The 23,763-nt window shown below is 45.1% G+C and overlaps 1 protein-coding gene across 1 annotated transcript; it reads right to left on the bottom strand.

The window, feature by feature from the left end:
* Nucleotides 1-6,598: 6,598 nt before the first annotated feature.
* Nucleotides 6,599-23,426, bottom strand: KLHL42 (kelch like family member 42). The gene is made up of 3 exons (XM_007109049.3): nt 22,442-23,426; nt 12,713-12,906; nt 6,599-8,439 (listed from the first exon to the last, which is right to left on the bottom strand). The coding sequence occupies exons 1-3, from the start codon at nt 23,311-23,313 to the stop codon at nt 7,988-7,990; spliced, it is 1,518 nt and encodes a 505-aa protein (XP_007109111.2). The 5' UTR covers nt 23,314-23,426; the 3' UTR covers nt 6,599-7,987.
* Nucleotides 23,427-23,763: the final 337 nt, after the last annotated feature.

Here is a 23,763-nt window from a genome sequence, read left to right as displayed (position 1 = left end):
CAATCACCATGCTTGACAGAGACCCCCTGGGCAGGCACCATGATGGGAAACATTCTGAAGCCATGCAACAGGTCCACGAGCATGTGACATCAAAACGCCACTTTACAAAGCTGCCTTTGAAGATTGGTGATTTTCAAGACCCACAACAGAGCAGAAAAGACTTCAGAACAAATAAACATCAGCACTACTAGAAAACACCTATTCACCTCTTGGAAAACAGAGCTGGGAAAAGACACCGACATGCCTTTTCTTTAGGTTTTAGTGGCACAGGATCACTGTGCATGAATCTACCCCAGCGCAGAGGCTGGCCATTTACCACCAGCCCAGAGGTGATAGCTAGCATCTCCTCTCCACAACAGGAATTTGTACCAGGGGCACTGGCTACTCTGTCGCAGAACACCTTGGTGTCCCTACCTGAACCCTCACTCAGCAATGGCACCAACAATCCCGGGAAACACAGGGTGGTCTCTTTTATTCCAGTTCCCTTCATTCCAGCACATCTTCCAAATAAGGGTGGATGTGGACTTGCTCCCCTACTTCTCTGGTATAAGCAGCTGTTTTTGAGTAATGGATTTCCTTATTCAATTTCCACAATAATCCCACAGAGTGGATACTGCTGTTACCCTTCTTTACAGATAAAGCAACTGAGGTCCAGGGAGATGCAGTAACCTGACCAAGGCTATACAGCTAGAAAGTGGCAGGACTGGGAAGCAAACTCAGCCAGTCTTGCTCTGTAGCCCATGCTTTTAACCCTCCTGCCTGCAGCCAGGCAGCCACAGAGCGTCACATAATATGTGCCTTGCAGAACTGCAAAAGCCAGAGTTTGTTTCAACCAACGGTGCATGAACAAAACAGTCAGACTGGGTTCTTGGAGGAGGCAAAGAAATAAGGTGGGAATTGTATCCCCAAACCCCGCCTGTCACATAGAGGCAACCGTTTCCACTAAAGCAGCATTCCCTGGGATTTAGTCTGGAAGGGCAGAACCCTACTGCCTCAGGTTGTCCCAAAGCTGAGGAAGAGATTGGAGCCATCAAGCTGAGGAAGAAGGGTGGAGACAGAAATCACAAAGGTGGGCTCCAAGTTCAAGGAGCTGGGCTCCATTAGATCTGGGCCACTGGCCCACAGAGTTGCCAGAGAGCAGATGCACCAGCACCTAACTGGGTTTTTAAAGGGTTTTGTTGCCAAGGAAATGTTTATGGCCTGCAGACAGGGGCCTGGGATTCCACAGCGCGCCTATAGAGGGTCTCAGGCTTCCTCCCCACAGCTCCCATGACCCTGCCAACAGGAACGTGGCCGCCACCCGGGCACACGTATTCACGCACGGCCATGGAACACCCTGCTGCGGAGCAGAATCATGGGCTCCCAAATTGCCCAGAAACCCACTCCACCACCAGGGCCCTTGCCAGCCGCTACCTGCAGGAAAATGTATGCCATTTGGACAAGTGACTGTTGCATGCCATTTTCCCTTCTGCCTTTTCCCAAGTGGCAATTTGTGACCTGCAGTGCCTCAGTTTCCTCAACTGTAAAGGGGGGTAATATTCATATTTACCACATGGGATTGCTGTGAGGATTAAATAAGTTAAATAGAAAAATGCCTAGACTTCCTGGCGCAGAGTAAGTGCTCCGTTAGTGTGGGGTGTGTACGAAATAGTTAAGTTCTTCGTTAGTTTATAGACTGCCAGAAATGGGTGGTCACCCATGGACTTCAGAGGGATGGATAATCCCTGACAACCCTGGACTTGGGACTCAGTGAGCTGTGATGTCACCTTTGGACACAGTAGCTGGATCTGATTTTTGATTGTTTCCCTTGGGGAAAAGATGAGTGTGTCTTTGATTTTTAATGGGGTAGTAGTAGTAGTTTAAGTTGGGTCATTCTTAAAATTGTATGTATAAGAAGGGCATGTGCGTGCACACGTGTTCCCACAGGCGGGGAAATCAAAGGACAGAAGATGGACATCGGCGACTTCCCTGGCGCTCCAGTGGTTAGCACTCTGAGTTTCCACTACAGGGGTCCGGGGTTCAATCCCTGGTCAGGGAACTAAGATCCTGCTGGCCGTGGGGCGCGGCCAAAAAATAAAATGAAGAAGATGGACATCCGTGGGCCATCATCTAGTAACTGAACCCCATTTTGTTTTCTGCTTTGTTTTTATAAATTTATGTATTTATTTATTATTTATTGGCTGCGTTGGGTCTTCGTTGCTGCGCGTGGGCTTTCTCTAGTTGTGGCGAGCGGGGGTTACTCTTGGTTGTGGTGCGCGGGCTTCTCATTGCAGTGGCTTCTCTTGTTGCGGAGCACGGGCTCTGGGAGGGCGGGCTTCAGTCGTTGCGGCACGCGGGCTCAGTAGTTGTGGCTCGCGGACATTCGAGCGCAGGCTCAGTAGCTGTGGAGCACGGGCTTCGCTGTTCCGAGGCATGTGGGATCTTCCTGGACCGAGGCTCGAACCCGTGTCCCCTGCGTTGGCAGGTGGATTCTTAACCGCTGCGCCACCAGGGAAGCCCCTGAACCTCATTTTGTGACACTGACCCCCCAACTCCTCTCAGCCTCGCAGACAGGGAGCGTCATAACTAACACAATAGAAAAGGAGTTGTGTGTTTCAGTTTTCCTGGAGTGAGGGGCGCTTACAACAGTGCGAAATGGTAGAAAACATAGATTGTGGAAGGCCACAGCTGCTAAACGGTGAGATTTAGACTTCGTTCTTTTATTCAGAATTGTAAGGACTCAGAGACCCTACTCCCCACCCCTCTTCTCCCAACACTAGCAGCTCTCGCGAGACGCCCCACGTGACTCCTCCCCCAGCCAAACGCCACCTCTCTAACTGGCTCACGTGATCGTCTGGCCTTCCAGGCAATCAGGAGCTCCCACGGCGGGGGGCCTGTCTCACGCATTGTCTGCCTCCTCCCAGCCCTGAGTCCACAGCTCATACTTCAAGGACAACATACACTGATTCAGAACTATTTTATTTGAAGAGATTTTCTTCTGTAGTTCTAAACACAAAGGAATGCTGTTTGAATAAGTGCTCCATAGCCATCATTGTACTGAAATGAATCATGTGATGTGTTTACATTTTAAGCCACACTTGAAATTGAAGACTCAATACAATCTTTTTAACAAAGAATCAGTCATAACAAAACATAACTATTCATTCTACGGATTATCATTTTGCCTAAAATGACCACTAGATATGAAAACATTGCAGAGACATCTAAAGCGCCCCCATTAAGTATTTTTTTAGAAAAATGACACAAGAATGCAAATGACATTTTCTTTCTCTTTACTAGTAAGAGACTATGACATCCATTTGACAAAGCACCAGCCAACTCTATCAAGGTCATTTCAGCACCCTCTGCAACTCAGAATTGACCGTCTTTTACATTTAATCTGTCTCCTACAGGAATGGATAAAAATGGTTACGTCAAGTGCAGAAGTCAGCCTGTGTCCATTGGTGTGTATTTTGTATCATGTTCCTAAGTTAACACCAGAAAATGAAAAATAAATACTCTCATGTGAATGAAACATACCCTTTGACAGTTACCACAAAGGCAAAAAGTCAACTGACTTTCAGTCAGGACTAGTGTCTCAATGTCCATTTCTTTATTAATACTTTTTATGGAAGTGTGTTAAAGGCAAAGGTACAAACGCACACGTGAACAGCTTGCTTCTCTCCCAATACCTGCTTCCCTGGCTTTGCTCCTCCTTTTCATGGGATCAAGCTGCTGTGCTCTCAGCTCCCTAAGCTGTGGAGCCTAGTAAGTATTTTAAACAAAGCAGATCTCATATCATTCTCTTCTGAAAAATGAAGTACAGAGAAGACTACAGAAAGTAGTGAGAAAAGAGCATACCGTGAAACGCAGAAACCATAGGATGTAATGTTCAAATCTAGAGAAAAGCTGGTTCATGATGATTGTTAGTCAACCATAAAGTAGGGGACAGATCGGAACCAGGACTGAAGAGGCAGGAAGGCCGGGGAGCCCCAGTGCGCCTGACAAGAGTGGGCATCTTCCAGACGAACAGTCTAGTTACGACCATCATGGCAAACATTTTCACAAGGCTGTGAGCCCTTCAAGGCCAGGGTGGTGGCTTACTTATGTCTGTATCCCCACTTCTTAGCACTTTCTTTCACATGATAGATATTTCATACATATTTCTGGGAACCAGGGAACTGAGCTGAATCAGCTCACTGCTTTCAAAGCCATTCTGGGTGGTGTCTACTCATGTAATTCATTCACTCCTCTGCCTAAGGCAGGGATGACAAATAGACTTCATCTCACTCTGATGGACTGGTAGTGGATGCCTGGAAGCATTAATGACACAGATTTTAAGACCAACTCCTGTCCGGGAGGAGAGGAGTGCTGCTCATTTACAATGCCGCCTTGAAAGGATGGTGGCACAGATGCTCTGTATTCCCACCCCTGGTGCAGGAGAAAGGCATCCAACAACTCACCCATATTCCCTTTCTGTTGCTATGCTGCCTCTCGAGTGCTCTGCGTTAAGCCACTGCTCATTAAATGCTGGCCGACCGGGGAGGCCAAAGCCTTTCCACTTGATTTACCTGTGCAGCCAAACAGGCAGAGTCATGAATTTACCTGGAAATCTGAAAACACGGCATCCACGCTGCTCAGTAATGGTTTATTGAAAGAGAACAGGCATTGACTTGATTACTCTCTCTGTCGAGAAAGAGCTTTATCCATCTCAGTACAACTTTAATTGATATCTAAGGCATTTGGAATTACTTGGGATTTTGGTTAAAAAAAAATGGCGGAGTGAAATTCTCTTCGGTATTCATGCTTAATCTACATCTACTTGCTTCTTACTAGTATCCATAACCTTCTCAGTACTTCATTGTTAAGATTTAACAAATACGGTTGAAACAGTCAACTCCTACACATTCATCAGAAAAACAAAGGGAGAGGCCTCTGAAACTAAGGGTGCAGAAGAGAAAGCCAGAAAGAATGACAGGAAGAACCAACAACCTTCCTCTAACAATTCAAACTCAGGACTCATTCGGCCATTCAGACCATTCTCAGTGAAATAGGCCGCTTCTGGCAGGGTGGCCACCACTGGGGTCCTCCCAGTAACTCCCCTCCCCACAGAGAGGTCAGCACCCCTCAGAAGCAGCTCTGAAAAGAAGGAGAACATGTATAGAGAAAGAGAGAAAACAAGGGGAGACTTTCAAAGCAACATTGCCTTCACCACAGATACAGCCTTTAGTATAACATCGGCATCAGTGAGAGAACAGGGCTAAATTAAAATTACCCTCAAAATGCCAACAACATAGCTGATGTGTACAGCGGGAAGGATAATGTCCCAAATCCACAGATCTGTCCTACTGCACTTTCCACTTTGCCTAAGTACCACTGGCAGCCCCAAGGAACAGTCTTGTTAGGAGTCTGCGTATCTTAGAGACAGCTTAATATGCCAGATGCGTGCAAATGCAAACACACACACACACACACACACACAGATGCACATACACACACACATCAGACCTGGTTTATAAAAAGAGCTTTGTGGATCAGAGTATGCCTTCACTTGGTCCAAGCATCTAATTGTCAGCATTCGGAAAATGGACCCAAAGAATGTAATGAGGAAGAGAACTAGTTGGCAGGAATAATACTGTATTTTTTACAATGTGGGTATTTACGAGCTAACCTCCAATTGTTTATCCAGAATTAATTCAACTGGCTAGAATCTTAAGAATATATAAGGTTAAGCCTTAAAGACGTTAAGATCTATAGTAACAAAAGTTAATGCTATCTAAAATAAATTAGATTTTTAAATATATGTAGTGAAATTCTTGGTCACTGGAAATTCAATTCTATAATGAATATAAATTAATATAAATCTATTATTAAAGTACCATTTCCAGGAAGATTTCAGTTCAGAGTTGTTGGGTTTTCTTAAAAGAAAAAAAAGGCTAAGTATCTGAGAACAAATGCATATGGCTTAGAAACCCTTAAATAGTGTTGTAAGGAGAGTGCTGATAAGATTTGGTGACAAGATGCGAAGATCTGTCTCCAGGTCCGCAATAAAGACGCCTCATTTTACCTAACAGAAGTATTCCTGAAAAGTTATGCAACTAGGATTTTTACAAGTAGACCCTAATTTTAAATATACCATAATACACGTAAAGGAGGCCACAGCTGCCCGGAAACCCTGTGGCGACTCCTTGGGTAAACTGAAGCCTGTCAAGGTTACTGCCTCCTCTGTGACAGCTGCATGGTGAATGCATACTAGAGGCGCTCAGCACGTGTGCCGAGTGCATGAATTTGCTGCAACAGTTTTTCTTTTTCTACGGGAGTTTCTTAAAGAGAGGCATGCTGAAACTGGAATGTTAGGACAGAAAGATAGGGTCCAGCTCACAGTTTAAACTTATTCCATCACAGAAAATCAGAGCATCTCAGAAAGTGTTTTGCAATGAAAATAAAATTTCTTTACGTGCGTGTATACAGGCATATCTTATTTCATTGTGCTTCACTCGATTGCACTTCAAAGATAAATGCATTTTTTACGAATTGAAGATTTGTGGCAACCCCACCTTGTCAGGTATAAGGGTTGGCATTTTTTAGCAATAGAGCATTTTTAAAGTAAGGTTTGTACATTGTTTTTCGAGACATAGTACTATTGCACACTTAACAGACGACAGTATAGTGTAAATATAACCATCATACATGCTGGGAAACCCCAAAATTCTTGCAACTTGCTTTATTTGCTTTATTGCAGTGGTCTGGAACTGAACTATCTCCGAGATATGCCTGTATATTTTTAAAGAAATGCTGATCTGTAACTGGCAGAAGATTGTATTCATTTGTTAACTGACTTCCTGTAAACAACTGCTTGAGCTGGGTTCCACATGATTTAACAACCAAGGCAAGCAGAGCACCTTACCAGATTCCAGAACTCCTACCAGATGCCATTCCATCTCTGTAGGGGCTTCTTCCCCTCTCTCCAGCACACACGTTTCAAAGCTACCCTCACCTTACCCCACAAAAGCAAAGCATGAATTAAAAAGCCGAGATTAAATTAGAAAGGTGCCTGACCGAAATATAAAGTTACTGTTTCAAACTTAAAAAAAAAGAACTAAGTCAAATACAGTCAATAAAAGTAACTCTCAAAGGCATTTTTCCCCCTTATTTGGTGCTTCCTTCCCTTCCCACTTAAATTTAAGACTCGATTTTAAAAACGTAGAGGTCTGTCCTTTTAAAAGAACAGAATGAAACAATATATCCTCTTTTAAGAAATACAGAACGCCTAGCAATACAACCTGTCTGACCACATAAATCTGCAATCTGCTACATAAATGAAATAAGAGGTTATACCTTCCTATTTACTCAGCATTCATAACTGTAAAAAAAAGACTGGAAAAATAGCTGAGAATGTTTTTATGCAGGTTTGGGGGAGGACCGGGTGCTGGGTTCCACCGGTATAAGCTTCCTGGAAAGTTGTGTGCAAATAAAATATACGAACATAGAACCTACTTTAAACACGCTGCAATACACGCGGGTGTGAGCAGGGGAGAAAGACAGTGTTAATATGTTTGTCAAGTAAATTAATAATCAAAAAAAATAATCTCTCACTTAAGGTATCAATGATATTATAAGTGACCTAAACAAAACTGATTTTAAAATCATCTTTACAGTTCATGCCAATTATTGACTTTGGCCCTTTATCAAGCAGGCACAATCAATCTTCTTTATGAGGATCAGTTTCAGTCACTGGCCCAAGGGTATCACATCTGTATGAAAACGTTATCATGGATTTGCTCCCATAATTTAAAAATCAATAATTAAAAAAATAATAAAGTTGGTCTCTTTTTTCCACAAGTTTTCAAGTAATTAGTTCAAGTAAGCGTATTTACAGCCTTTGTATAAATGGCCTAAAACCCACATTTTCCCTTTAAAAAAATCAGTCTCTCTCGAAATTGGACATTGTTTTTTTTTGTTTTTTTGGTCTTGAACCAGGTTTCTTTGAAATGCTAAGTCAATTCAGTCATGTCTCTGCTTTATTGGGCAGATAAAGTGAGGAGACCAGCAAGTTGTGTCCAAAGGCTGGGAAACGCCTAAAGGCTTCCCAGCTATCCGAAAAGATGTTGTACTTGAGGAAGACTCGGTGTTCCAAGCTGGTGGACAGGGTCACGTCTCTGCTCATGATGTAGATGCCGTCATTGTGAAGCGCGCACGTCAAGTTGAGGCCCGACTTGGACGTGTTCTCCTTGAGGTAGAGCCACTGGCGGGTGACAGTGTTGTAGGACTGCACGGTGAGCATGTCCTCGCTCTGGCTGCCCCTCCGGGTGGGCCCCAGCTCGTGGAGACAGCCCCCCACGATGTAGATGGTCTCCTCCACGGACACCATCTGCTGCTTGCGGATGTGGACGTCGCACGTTTCAAAGAGCGTCCAGGTGTCGGCGGAGGGGCAGTACTGCAAGATGTTCAGGTTCCGGTCTGAAAGGCAGGAAGAAGCCGCATGATGACACAGCAACCGGGAGCGAGGCCGGCTGCCTGGGCTGGACATACACGCCTACCTCCACCTGAGTGACTGGCTAACACAGAGGCAAAACTATCTCAGGAAAGCCGAGGTTGGGGAAATAGTTTTCGAAATGGCTGGGAGGAGATCCGTGCAGAATCATCCCCACTGGCCTGCCGTTCAGGTACGTCCCCTGCCTGGGAGGCTGTCAGCGTCGGTCAGGCCAGGCCAGGGAGATGAGCCGCTGTGACGGAGCATCCCCTCCTCCCTGGGACCCTTGCACCTTTGAGAACCACCAGGCCAGCGTACAAAGAATCCGAGCCTCAGAACCCAAATCAGTATCTACAGAACGACTGACTGCTTAACGCAGACAACAGGCAGAGCCCCAAGAGGATCTATCTTTGACAAAAGATTCTACAAAACAAGCCAAGCGAGCCGAGCAGGATCTCTGCGGCCGTCTAAAGGAAAGGACGCAGAGCTGCAAGTCAGGAGAGATGCAAGAAAATCTCACCTCTGACCTTCAAGCCACAGAATCATTGGCAGTTCTGTTTCCCAACTGTAACACCAGACACACACTGGCAAAGGCCGTTCCCCCTTCCCCACCCCCGTTTCACAAGAGATGCTTAATTATCGTGTGGATAAAATCGGATGGTAGATGAAACACTACCCTGACATCATTTTGAATAGCTTTTTCAAGGAAAGGTATTGCCTACTCTCTTTTTGAAAAATGCTTGTGAAATTTAAAATATCTAGTTTCTTTTTTTTTTCTCCTTTTCTTCTCAAGGAAAGAATAAATGGAATATTTTAGACTGAGAAAAAAAAATTTTTAATCCTCTGAATTAGCCAAAATAATGAACTTTCTGTTTGTTTTTGTTTTTTAAACAACAAAATCAGTGTAAGAGACATCCCAGCTTGGGAACTGAGGTCCAACTAAAGCGCACAGCCTTTTGCTGGCTGTGGAAGCTGGGAGGAGTACTTCCTCCTGAGACAGAAGGACCCGCCCACAGTGGGCAGTAATTAGAGCTCCACTGTGCTCTCTGCTACCAAGTCAAGTGTCTCCTAAGAGGGCGCAGAGGGAAGGGAAAGGAGTCCAGATTCTGTGTGTGCGCCCGTCCGGAGCCTGCAGAAATGTCAACGTTGTTACGGCTTCTGCTTTCCACCAAGACTATGACCTCCTGCTGTTTCTTTTCTTTGTAGCGATTGTGATACAGCTCATCCTAGCTGATACAGCTCATCCTAGGAGTCAGCCCTAGGGAGTTTGGTTACTAATCTATCCAACTAGTGCTCCTTAGTAAGCTGGCTCCCCACCCCACGAATAAAGGACTTATTCTAGCAAAGCTTCAATGTATTTATTTCTCAGGTCCAGGTCTGAAGGTCCTTCCAGGTCTTCTGTAAATGTTTTCTCTCCTCACCCAACAAGGGCTCAGACCATGATGAGGTCGTTTGAGTTGGCGGAAAGATCTTTCTGCTTTGACATTTAGAGTTGATTCTGACATTTAACAAATCACCTTTCTTCCCTTTCTATCGAATTTCATTTCTTCAGTGCCGGCCAAAGAATTAAAATAATCAAACAGCTATCATAAAAATCACAAACTACTCCTTACTAAATTTTAAAAGTCTCACCTAACGTAAGAAGTCGGCAGGCTACAAAGCCAACTTTAAGTCCTGAATTTTTTTTTCATGACAATTATGACTTCTTGTTTTAAAGACAAGGAACTATTAGCAAGTGCTGGGAAGAGCCCAAGCAGAGGAGGAGGGGGGCTTCAGAGGACAAGGAACTGCCCTGCCCTCCCATCGTAGAAAACTCATTTTCAGTCCTTACACAAACAGTCATCCATCCGCATCACCTAACCATCCCATCGTGGGGATTTGGCTCTGGGAAGCCGGGACAGGAATCACAGTGGGTGGCCCAAGTGAAGAAGGCACATTAGTAGTGGCTTGTGAAACTAGAAAACACACAAGCAAGGGTTTTCCAGGTCAAATCTAAAGAACATTTGCTCAGCCAGGGTCATGGAAAAACGAGGAAATCTACCAGCTGCATAGTCTTCAGGTTACAGGGCTGCCTGTCAGTGCTTCCCCGCTCCTGGTTAGAAGAGAAGCCAAGGGATATGTGTGCATTGGGTCAGCCCACAGGGCGCATTCCGTGTCACAAAATCTAGGGAGGAATCAGAATTCTTAGAAATGTGCAAAAGTAAATAACTGTATTTACTTTCCTAGGAGAGAAGACACACAGACACACATAGAGGTACACATGTGTGCACAGGAATTCTCCCGGGTCTATGGTGTAGTTAAGCCTATAAAGTTGATCACTGTAATCTGAACACCAACGTTGAAGGGGAAAGAAATGACCGCTAGGTCTCATTTTCTTTCAATTATCCGTAAAGGAAAAGCTGGCAATTGTCTTATCATCAGTGGAGAGTCACTAGGGACAAGTAATGAAAACTTGGAGTGAAAAAGAAAAAAACCTCACTGTTCTCCTCTTCCCATGTCACCACTGCCTCTTCTTAAATGCATAAATAAACATACCACCTGTAGAAAGCTGAATGGTGACCCCTTGAAACGTATGTTCATCTTCTAACCCCCAGAACCTCTGAATGTGACTTTTTTTGGTGGAAAAAGGGTCTCTGCAGATGTAACTTAGTTAAGAATCGCAAGACGAGGTCATCCTGGATTACCCAGCTGGGCTCTAAATCCAATGAGGTGTGTGGCTTTATAAGAGACAGAAGAGGAAGACACGGATACACACAGAGGAGACAGAGGCAGGGAATGGAATCATGCAGCCTCTAGCCAAGGAACACCTGGTGCCACCAGAGCCAGGAAGAGGCAAGGAAGGTTTCTGCCCTCGAGCCTTCGGGGGAGTGTGGTCCTCCTGACACCTTGACTTCAGACTCCTGGTCTCCAGAACTGTGAGAGAATACATTTCTGTTGCTTTAGGACATCAAGTTTGTGGTCATTTGTTAAGTCAGCCAACGGAAACTAAAACACCGCCTACCACCCTCCCCACCAGTCAACTGTTTAGAGGTACTCTAAGAAGTGTTCATCAAAATCTTTTGCTGTCACCCAAAAAAAAAAAAAAAAAAGTAAATCAGATGCTCATAAAATACCTTACATTTAACTTCTTCCTCAAACATATATCCCCCAAACAAGACACATCTGGTTATGCTGAAAAGAATTTTTGGCACCTACTTCATATTATTATTATGTGGATTTCTGTTCTTTGCAAAGTTATAAATGGTCACATGCAGCTTCCTGAGGCCATCAGCAGCACGCCTTTTATCAGCCAGGGCTGGAGAGCTCTGTCCTGCCCACATCACACCATACAGGGGTGACAGGTTATTTCACTACGTCAAATAAAATGGTAACTCTACTACTTCAATGTGGCTAAGAGTCCAGTTATACCTTTTCTAAAAGTTCTGGGCATTATACAGTCAGACGGACCAACAGAAGAAAGAAACTGCCTTGGCCATGAGATAACTTGGAAACAACTGCTTTAAGGGAAGGAAAGAGATAACAGGAAAGACACACCTCTTCCTGGTGGTCCACCATTGCCTTGCTTACTGTTAATAACAGAAAACCAAGTAACAGAAAACCAAGCTGTGAGATGCTTCCTACCAAGACCAGCAGTATAAAACCTCTGGAGAAACTTTTTATTTCCACATCATTAACTATAAAAGGCCCACCCACAAAAGCGAAACACACATATGTACGGTTTAATAAACGGCACAACCCCTTCCCATCACTGGTCAGGAAAGAATTCTCTTCGTGTACTTGCTCCTTCTATGATATGGGAACAACAGCCCCTGAGCTGAATTTCTGGAATCTGTATCTGATATGCTTGTGCCCAAACACAAGGGAGAAAGTGAAAACAAAGACCTGCAAGAATGCTGCGGCACTAAATTCCATAGTGTTGGACGGGGCGGATTCAGTGTGCGTTTGGGAGAAGGAAGAGAGTTAACCAGCCAAGTCACAGGGTGGCTGACCACAAGGTGGGGTTTCCAAAGCAGGAAGAAGATACATTTTGTTCACAGCTCCCCCTCCCCCTTTCAATTTTCATGCTCGCACAAACGCATCGAAGGCCCCTCCTGTCCAAACTGCCCCTGTCATACAGGATGCTCTTTTTTCCAGATATGTAAATATATACTATGTAATACATAAAATCACACTAGAGGGTTTCCTCCAGCCCCTCCTGCCCTTTCCCCGGCTGCCAAAGCTCACGTGTAGGAGGACCACTTACTAGGCCCCTTTACTTACCTCTCGTAGTATATCCTCCAATGACATAAATTTTCCCCTTACACTCACACGCAGAAAACTCAGCCAGAGGGTTTGGTAAGGGTGCCACGAAATTCCAGGCATCCTGCTCAGGGCTGTAACATTCAACGTTAGAAACGGCCTGCCCACCAATGGCATAGAGTTTTGAATTAACAGCCACGAGTTTGAAGTTAGACCTGAAAGAGAGACACAAAGGCCCACAAAGTCAGTTCTTTTGATCATTCAGGAGACAGGGACTTCCCTGGTGGTCCAGTGGTAGAGAATCCACCTTACAACACAGGGGACGCAGGTTCGATCCCTGGTCAGGGAACTAAGATCCCACATGCCTCGGGGCAACTAAGCCCGTGCGCCACAACTACTGAGTTCACACGCCTCAACGGGAGAGCCCGCATGCCGCGAACTACAGAGCCCACGCGCCCTGGAACCCGCGCGCCCCAACTAGAGAGAGAAAACCCACAACTGGAGAGAAGCCCACGCACCACAACGAAGAGTCCGCGTGCCGCAACGAAGACCCGACGCACCCAAAAACGTAAATAAAATAAATAAATAAATGATAATTTTAAAAAAGAAGAAGTAAGACAAAAGGGACTTTCCCGGTCCAGTGGTTAAGACTCCGCACTTCCAATGGAGTGGGCACGGGTTTGATCCCTGACTGGGGAGCTAAGATCCCGCAAGCTGCACGGCGCAGCCAAAAATAAAATGTACAGCTTTTGAAAACAAAAATTAAGACAATATAAACAAGAAACAAGAAGTAAGACAATGGCATGATCTGCTAAAGCAGCGTGAGGACTCTGCTGGATATTTGAAGGAAATGCGCTCTCCAATTTGGGTGCTATTCTGCCTGGGGGCAAAGGAATGACTGAACGGCATCTCAAATTTCACTCTTGTCCCCAAGAATCCACAAGTTTGGTGCATTCTCCAAACTTTAGCTATTGAAGATAAGCAATTCAATATAACAAGGACTAATCTCGCTTTGCTTAAACCAAGAACCACTTTGTATATGCTAAACTCAATACCTCTATACTTCAATAAAAATAAATTTTAAAATATACTTACTTCAATAAAAAATAGAAAAAACCCACAACATTGTAAATCAACTATACTTCAATAATAAATCAATAATAAATACAATAAACTCCATACCTCTTTCAGGAGTGGGGGCAAGTACCCACCCCATTCCCTTGCCTGTCTCTAGTCCCAGCGGGTAGGTCCATCCTAGGTACACACCAGTGCTGCCCCCACAGACAAGCACATGCAAAGGTTGTTTGCTACAGGATGGTCCAGACACCCCTTTACCATGAGTTCACCTAAGCAGATCACTCACCCATCCTCCTCGATATGAGGGCATCTTCTATATTGCTTCACAACATATAAGGTAGGGGGAGGTAAGCACTGAACTAATTAAATATTTTGATCTGGCATTCTTAGGGTAATCACACATGTTAACTCAACAAACACCTCTATCAACAAATGATCACCTATAACAAGAGTTAATAATTTTAAAAAGGGAAATGCATTGGTTTTAAGGCCCATATTCGGTAATACAATTAAACTCTGCTTATCGGCTTCAGATACTAAATAAAAGCCTCATGACTTCTGAATGGAAAAGAAAAAAATTAATTCCTTTCAATGTAGTACATAAAGATTAATGGACTCCTTGAAGGCCAGGAAGGATATAAGCATTTGGAAGTGCTGGGTCAGCCGACTTGTGATACGTGCAACCATCTCAAGTTTACGGTAACACAAGAAGCAGCACAAAGCAGGAGACCTGCTTCTAGACCCGCTCTGCTGATAACCAGCGATCTGACCTTTGTCTCTAGCGTGGGGGGACCATACCCATCACGGGGTGGTCGAGACAATTACACCACACAGCTTATCAGAAAGTACTACACAGAGAAAAGATACCATCACTATAATTTCTCAGTTTTCTAGTGTTTGAAATAAAGAAGCTAGACCCGGTGAATTTAGAGGCCTCATCTAATGCCAACACAATGAGTTCTTCAAAAGTAACAACATCCTAAGAAAGAATGCGGGGGTAGAGGCTCCAAATGGAAAAAGCATGTAAGAGGGTAGATTCAAAAGTAGCAGCGAACAAGTAGCCATGCCTGATCTCCTGACAGATGTTTAATAAACAATGGTGCATTATGATCTAGAACATATGTTAGTAATAGTCACCTACTAAAAAATTAAGATTTTTTTCAAAGGTCCCTGTAATGTTTACATTACATTAAACATGAGTTTTAGGTTAGTTTTGTTTTTCAAATCAGAGAGTAAATAGAGTACTCTTCATCAAGAACCTCATATTGTCCACTAAACTCAGCCAGCCACTCAGTTTTTCACGCCAACAGACTTCACCGGGGTGGCAGTTACTGGGGGGTCCTTGGTTCGTGTTGCTTACCTTTCCTGCTGCCAGTGGTCCTTAAAATCTGACCGCGATGCCCTCTCTGTGTGTTCAAATTTGGGGATCCGAAGGAAATAAAGCTTAAAATTTTACCAGCCCACAATCTGTGTTTGCTTCCCAAAGGTACACAGATAGTAAATTTTGTAAGATCAAAACAATTTTTGATATTCCTCCAGCATAATCATTTGTCCTGAGCAATATGTAAGGGGCTTCTTTCTGAGGCTGAACGAATAGGCAGTTAAAAGTAAACAACTCTGTCTCTCCAGACCCCAACATGCTCAAATTCACTTGAAAAGAGAAACACTTTTCCAATATTGAATTTGTTTTATGATGCAACTGCCTCCCCCAAACAGGCCACTTGATGAAGAGGCAGACTGCCAAGGATTATGAACCCAGGCTTGAAGTCTCAGCTCCCCTACTCAACAGCTCTGTGAGCTTGAACAAGTCATTAAATCTCAGTTGATCTGAGTCTCAGTAGGGAAAAGAAAAGCACGTTGTAAGAGTTGAAAAGGGTAACTTGCAGAAAGAGGTCACTAGAGGGAATGCTTGCCTGCATGTCCCTGCCTACGTTTCTTAACCTCAGGAGGATGGGTTTCTCATTTGTCAACTGCAATAGTCACTGGCTGTAATGGACAAAGTGCTGGACTTCTGTACAAAGTGCTCTCGCTTCCACAAATTCTTGCCTTTTCCCATTTTCTGAAAATAACTTTTCCACTCTTCACATTCTGAAGGGTAAAGGTATGAATCCAAGCTATCACTTATTTTTAAAAAGTATCACCTCTACAGTGTTTTCTTTTTTTTTTTTTTTAATAAATTTATTTATTTATTTTTGGCTGTGTTGGGTCTTCGTTACTACACGCGGGCTTTCTCTAGTTGCGGTGAGCAGGGGCTACTCTTCTCTTTGCAGTGGCTTCTCTTGCTGCAGAGCGCGGGCTCCAGGCGCGCGGGCTTCAGTAGTCGTGGCACGCAGGCTCAGTAGTTGTGGCTCATGAGCTCTAGAGCACAGCCTCAGTAGCTGTGGCGCACGGGCTTAGTTGCTCCGCGGCACGTGGGATCTTCCCGGACCAGGGCTCGAACCCATGTCCCCTGCATTGGCAGGCGGATTCCTAACCACTGCACCACCAGGGAAGTCCCTACAGTGTTTTCTTAATATTGATCCCTGACATACTCCATTCAGGAGGCAAAAAGAATTTTAAATCAAATAACGATTTGTTGTAGCTACATACTTGACTTACAGTAAATAGAAGTGAAAGTGAGAAAACTGAGAGGACGATCTAATTTCTACTTCACTTAGAAGAAATAAAAAGCTTTTGAAATCCTTAAAAGCTGAGTAACACGAACCAAGCCAACCGCCAGCACACAGGTATCAAAGACTAACAAGAGCTATTATAACCATCGGAAGGGCAGGATGCTTCGGGGTCTGAGTGGCTTAGAGTGCGGGCCCTGTGATATGTGCAAGTTAATGAAACTCACTGAGCCTCGGTTTCCCCTTTGGGAAAATGGGGTCAATAATAATGCCCATCTCAGAGAGATGCTGTGAGCAGGACACAGGGAGGACATCCAAAGTAGTGACCACGACATGCAGCCCTGAGTGAGAGCTCAAGAAATGTAAACCACTGTTAGGATTTGTTGCTTAGAAAAGTTGTTACCATTAGGGTAAAACTTAGAATAAAAGGCAAGCTCCTTTCCCTGGCCCTTTCTCCAGCTCTCTGGGGAGGACTGGGTAGCCTGTGGACCATCAGGGCCTTTTGTCTCCTCTTTCCCCTCTGCCACTTCCCTCAAGCATTACCCTCCCCTAGGGACCAGGGAGGGGAGAAGGGAAGGTTAGGAGACAGGAACAAAAGTCACGGCTGTTCCCTACTACCTACCATCTCTGAGAAAACCTAATGCACAAAGCAGTTTAAACTGCTGGCCAAAATTATACTGGGGGGTGGGGGAAGGTGAACAGACATATAGTTTACTTCATACTGTCCTCGTGCTCCACTGCAATTAACCACAGGGGACAAAATCTCTCGAAGGTTTCATGACTCTAGAAATGCTCTAAAATACTAAACTTTGGCTCAGAGGAAAGGTGACAGTCAAAGCTGACAACTGTAATTCCTCCTCTGCCGGGAGACTTAAGTTTGTTAGGTTTCTCTCCCAACGTTGCTGTGTTCACACACAGAACGGGATGGCACAACCTGACTCCGATTTCAGAGCAAGGGTGCAAGGCAACAGAAGGTACTAGAGATAACTCTAGAAACAGAGAAATTAATGAACTGATGGCTGCATCAGGGCCAGTTCCTGCAAGTTATTGCTAATTAAAGCGAGGACGGGAAGCAAGCAATTCTGCGGGCACACAAGCCTTTACACGTAAAAAGTTATGTCCTGACAACTCCTGAGATCAAATTCGCGTTCAGACCACGGGGCAGTGTTGTGTACTTGGACTTCAAAGCAGCCTCTCCAACAGTGCTGTGTACTCATACTGCTGTTTTCAAGTAGTGAGCACAGCACTAAACGTTTCTCTGTGTTTTTTGTTTGTTTTTGTTTTTGCACCATTTTCTCCAGGGTGCAAAGGGCTTTATAAAATCTCCCAGTCCCAGGGTTCCCGCCTATCTCTTGTTATTTAAGATTCTGGGATCACTGCACGGTTCAGTCCCTGGGGAAAGCGGGCTGCTCTGCCTTTGACCCCTTTGCCAACCATCTGAATACATCGCAAAGGCAGTGAACCGAGGTAGATGTGAAATGCTGTGTAACCAGAGGCCTAAAGGTGCCCTTTGTACTCAAGGTTCTAAGTTTCCTCCAGTGTTTTCGGAACCTGTGTTGAACACATTATCCAGGGATAATCCCACTCTAGGTTTCATTTTTATTTGTCTCATCATCCAAACTCAACTATAAACTCCTTCTGGGCAGGAGCCAGATCATCTTTGTTGTTTATTCAATAGTGACTAGAATAATGCTGGCACAGAGGCTGAGGTGAGGCTGAGGTACACACAATGAAATTCTGAAAAGCAATGCAGTAGCATGAAATATCTGTGCTCCACTTCTTGGAAGAAAATCATTTTTAAAAGGAAAAGTTAAAGGTCTGCATGCAGATGGTCACTGTCAGTCTTAGTAAGCCAAAACTTATAAACTCTCTAAACGATTATATCTAGTCAGTGGATATTTACATTTCGGTTACTCTACTTTTTACACACCTTGAGCAATTTACTTCCTGTGCCTCAGTCTCTGCCTCTGTAAAATGGGAACCTGCCTAATATAATCCTTGTGAAGAATAAGGGAGAGGATACATGCAAAGCAGTGGGAACAGTACCTAGTACAGAGTAAATGTTTAATTAAATGTTACTATTATTTTCAGCTATTCTAAATAACTATAATGACTGTTACAAGATAAAAATATTCACTGTAATGTTACATTTTAAAAGAACAAAATGTATATAGATATATATACCTGTTCACTTTTATTACAATAATGTAAAATATATTCCACGATTCAAAAAAGCCAAGCATTTTTAAGCATCCATTATTTATTGGACACCATGTTAGCAGTATGGATATACATAGGCATTGAATAAGCAATAGGCCCCAATTGGAAGGGAGAGAAACAAACATAAACAGATTTCAATTCAAGGTGAGGAGTGTGCTAGAAAAGCATGAAGTTTGATCATTTAGCCCAACTGAGTGTTCAGGAAGGGACTCCTGGTTGAGACCATGTCAGATCTGAGTCAAAGTATGAAGGAGATAAAGAAGGGTACCAATTCCGATATGGAACCCAATTTAAAAAAATATAATGAAAAAAAAGTGTAGGGAAAAAAAAAAGAACAATAATAACTAGAAAATACCTAAGAATAATTCTAACAAAAAATACACAGACCATGCAAAGGTAATAAAAGAAACCTTTTCTGAAGGACCAAAAGACCCAAATAAATACATGGACAAACAAGCCATTTTTCCAGCTGCAAAGTATCAGAAATCTGTGAATCCTCCTCCAGATTAACCTATGATACAATGTAATTCCAGTCAAAATTCCAACAGGACTTGACAAGGTAATTTTAAAGTATATCTGAAGGAGAAAATGTATGAAGAATAACCAAGAGAATTAAAATAAAACAAAACAAATGGGTGTCTGTTCTACCAGACAATAGATTCCCAAGCTACAAAAATTTAAAAATGTGTCATTGGTAGAGGAATGGCCAATCTACCAATTTGAAAACAGGAAAATTAGCATAGGATAATTGATTTAGCAAATCACAGTGAAGAATTAAGGCTATTGGGACATTCAGAGAACATGTTATAACCTTATAGTATGCCTTATATGAAAATAAATCCCAAGCAGATTCAGATGTCAAGGTAAAGTGGCAAAACTATAAAAGTAATAGAGCACGAGACAGATGAGTATTTAGATAGTCTTGGCTTGTAGAAGCCTTTCCTATGCAAGATAAAAAGCTCATAGGACCCACGTGACCAATCTGACTACAAAATATTTAAAATCTCTTCCTATTAGAATACCCTATAAACCTGAAGTCCAAAACTGGAGGCTCACAAGGCCAGTTGTGGCCTACACTTTGTTTTGTCTACAAGGTTTGTGTTGCTGTTGACTTGTTTGCTTTTTAAATGGAGTAAGTTGCCAACATTTAAAAATCAGGATATCTGGATGTCTGGCAACACCATTCCTCACGCCTTTGCGGCAGTAACCAGCTGTGGCCAAGAGGTGGCGCCCTCTTGCGGTGGGTCAGTAGCTCTCTGGTTCCTCGTAACTCTCACCCACCCCTCTACTCACTGACTTTACCTGCCTGGTCACTTAAGGCATTTCACTTTTGAGCCTTCTGATAAAGTAAAGGCAGGGGAAAAACATGTGCAACATTACCTAAGAGACAAGAGACTAATATCTATATACATGAAGAGAACTTCTAAAATGAATACGAAAAAGATAAGCCAATTTTTTAAAAACTGGCAAAGGCCATTTATAAAAGATATACAAATGGCCAATACACATATGAAACAAACACTCTCTCTTCCAAGCAGAGACATTCACACCTGTGTCTTTGCCCATTAGATTGGTAAAAATTTAAAAATGATGATAATGGCTTATCTTGCAAGAGTACGGGGAACTGGCAAGCTCAAACACTGTTGACGGGAGAGGAAACTAGAACAATTCTTTGATGGGCGATTTGGCAGGAGCTAGCAAAATTTTAAATGCATGTACGTTTTGCCCCACCTATCCGGGGATTCTAGGCATTTGCCATATAGAACTAACTCACATATGCCTACTAAGCTAGGCACTCGTATACCAAGATGTTCAACATGGCATTGTTTATTAACGGCAAATGGAAACAACCTAAATGCTCATGAATAAGAGAAGAACTAATTACAGTACTGTGCATCCATAGGCTGGAACACTGCACAGCCATTAACAAGAGTGAGGTGGATCTACATTTGCTGATATAGAAAAAACTCTCAGAGTGGAAATATCAAGGGCCATAATAATCAGCATAAGCTAATCAATTTTAGAGTAAAAATATGTATAAGATGCACAGACACCCCAACGTGTATATACATACATGTATGTAACCACCATCACATTTATAAATATACCTTTATAATGTATAAATATAAATGTTTCTTTACTTATATAACTATGTCTACAGATACACATATTTTTTTACTCCATGGTTTTTCATGTCATTTACAATTTTTCTAAGCATGTATTCATGCATTACTCAAATACTTTTTTTTTTTTCCCTAAAGAGGACAGTAAGGGCATTCCTGGGGGTGGAGGGAAAGGACTACCAAGGGTTTGTGGAGAAAAGAGACTCCCATGAGGTGCCGTGTTAGAGCTGTGGAGCTGGGGGTGGTGTGTTGAGCACCAAATGTACAGCAGGAGACACATGTGTAGAGGTGACAACCTGCTGGGCCTTGTACCCCTAATCTGAGCACCGCCCATCACCACTGCATGTTCCTTTGTTGCTTCAACTAAAGCTCTTAGAATCTGTTTAAAAATAACACTCTGATATCAAATTTTGAATGCATCATCCCAATGGTGTAAATAATGCACTAAAGAAGGGCTGGAAGAAAATAAGCCAACCTGTAGATGGTTATCACCTCCAGAACAGAGGGAGTGGGAGTGATAGTCTTTCTGCTTCTTCATTCTTTGCCATTTTCCCAGTTTTCTAGAATAACTACGTATTTTTTTATCATCAGAGAAAAACACTTTCCAAATTGAATTTTATATTATAGTAGAAATAACGCCAGTGGACCCTCCCCCCCTTAGGCTGGGTGGGGGAACCTGGAGTCAAGTAAATATGTGTAATGACCTTCCCATTCCTGTTAAAGAGTTTTTTGGGGTTTTTTTTTTGCCTGGTGAGTCCCCCAACTCCTCGTTCCACACTTCAGAGCAGGAACCATGGTGGGGCTTGAGATGGGTACAGGTGGACAAGAAGATAAGGTATTCCTGTCCTTTCTTGGGTTACATTGATTCTTCTTCCCATTTCTGAATGGCTCTGGGCCATTTTGGGCCCTACCATCTTTTTTTCCCCTACCACTTCTTCCTATAATGCTCTTTGCTCTTGTTTTCCAATACTTCTCCTGGCGCTGTTCCCTCCTCCTCCCCCCAACCTCCGCCTTTTCTCTGCCTTTCTTCAAGTCACCCAAGTGCATGTTGGGAAGGATTTGCAGGATGGGAAGGGGGAAGGCTGGCGTGGATGGTAATGTTCTAATTCTGCAGGTGACCAATGCCAGGCTCAAGTCTTGGGTCCATAAGGAAGGCTGTCTGGGAAGAAAAGTGATATGCCAAAGAGAGGATAAAAAGTAAGAAAGGTAATCCTGTATAGCTAATATTAACACAAGTCCAATGATTATTTTCCGATCATAGACTGGTGCCTCAGTATGGAAAGCTTCAAAGTCATTAACAACATGATCCTCCAAAGTCAGTGTTACAGGTTACTGCCCGTGTGTCATTATAATCAGGATTAGTTCCTAAAAAACAAAAAAAAGGTAAAAATACAAGCAAAATTAAAGAGAGCTTTCTTTGAAAGTATCCTTCTAGGAAACCACAGACATCTTTTTTTTCCACTGAGACGCCAAAAAAGGCAATTTGTCTAACGGCGCAATACCTGCAAGGAAACGACTCAGCTAGTTGACCTCACTAGGGCCTCTGCTTCCTAGCAAGTTCTTAGTTCATCGGGAACTTTGCCAGAGTCAAGGCCAGCAACACTCCCGAGGATGTCATTCCCACCTCAGCACAACCTCCTGCGACTGCCCAGTAAACACGCGGGAACGGAGTCGCGAACAGGTGGATGCGTGGGAAAGCAGCAGAGCGGCTGGGTGCTTACCTCTTCTGGTTCATGGAGGCCACCTGCAGCCACTCGTTGGTGCTGGGGTTATAGGAATGCGCCGCGGAGATCTCCTGGCTGGTGATCCTGTAGCCGCCCACGATGAAGAGGTAGTTGTCCAGGATGGCGGACCCGTACCCCCTGACATTAACCAGGTCGGGAGGAAGGTTGTTGGCCAGCGGGAACCAGCGCTCAGTCATCTCCTCGTACCTGAGCATGGACGGGGGCTCCCCTTGGTAGGGGTGAGGGGCCAGGGGTCCCCCCAGGAAATCCCCCAGCGCCACGAGGACAGGAGTCCCGGTCATCCGGGCCTCTCTCAGCCTCTGCTTCAGGCTGACATCCCCGGGGGCTTGAGGAGAAGAGCCCAGGAGGTGGAACTGGGGCTTGCACAGCACCTCGTGGAAGTGGACGGCCATGAAGCGCAGGCAGGCCTCCTGCAGGTCGGGCAGCCCGTACACCTGCGCCAGGCGGTACAGCTCCAGGCAGTTGGTGAGCCGCACCTGGGACAGCAGCAGCTGCAGCAGGGACGTGACCTGCAGATACGAGGCGGCCTCCACCAGCTCGGACAGCAGGCTCACCTCGTCCATGTCCTCCTCCTCCTCCCCGACACCTCCCGGCTCCCCGCGCCGGCCCAGGAGCCAGCCTTCGCGGGCGCCGCCGGCGTTGATAAAGTCCAGCACCAGGCGCAGGCCCGGGGCGCTGAGGCCGCGCAGCTGCTGCACCTCGGGGCCGCCGGCCTCCGGGCTCCGGGCCTCGCGCATGCCGGAGCGGTAGAGGGCGCGGAAGTAGTCGCTCTGCTCGATGAGCTTCCTCTTGCTCACCGGGTAGCAGCGGTCCTCCAGGCGGATCTGCACCATCTCCTCGGCCGACATGGCCGGGGGCCCGGGGGAGGCCGGGGCTGCCGCCAGCTCGGAGCACCCGCCTCCCGCCCCCGCGCGCTGGCCGGGTTCCGGGGCGGCCGCCGAGCGCGGGCGCCGGGAGGAGGCGGCGGAGGCGGCGGCGCAGGGCCACCCGCGCCCGCCCGCGCCCGCCCAGCCTCTCCGGACCGAGGCGGCCCCTCCTCCCGGTCCCGGGGGCGGCGGCTCGGCCTCGCCCCCCGGGACCGGCGGCGCAGCCCCTCCGGCCTCCGTCCGCGCCAAAAAAGGCCCGGGCGGCGATCGCTCCCCGCTCGGGTCGTCCCGGGCCGTCGGCCGGGAGGGGATCCCAGCCCCCAGCAGGCAGCCTCCTCCCACGCCTGGCTTCTCACTTCCGCCCGCAGGACCCCCGCCGCCCGGCTTCGGCTTTGGGGGAGGGTAGGAGGTGGCGGGCCTCGGGAAGGCGCG

Source organism: Physeter macrocephalus, chromosome 6 (assembly GCF_002837175.3).
Source record: "Physeter macrocephalus isolate SW-GA chromosome 6, ASM283717v5, whole genome shotgun sequence".
NCBI lineage: Eukaryota > Metazoa > Chordata > Mammalia > Artiodactyla > Physeteridae > Physeter > Physeter macrocephalus.
Note: the sequence above shows the minus strand (reverse complement) of the source record. Positions and strands in the feature narration are given on the sequence as shown.

Excerpts from the sequence above, each read along its gene's own strand:
- KLHL42 (XM_007109049.3), bottom strand. The coding sequence starts at position 23,313 with ATGTCGGCCGAGGAGATGGTGCAGATCCGCCTGGAGGACCGCTGCTAC. Across the intron at positions 12,907-22,441 it reads GCCTCCATGAACCAGAAGAG|GTCTAACTTCAAACTCGTGG; the intron begins GTAAGCACCCAG and ends TCTCTCTTTCAG. Across the intron at positions 8,440-12,712 it reads TGGAGGATATACTACGAGAG|ACCGGAACCTGAACATCTTG; the intron begins GTAAGTAAAGGG and ends CCTGCCTTTCAG.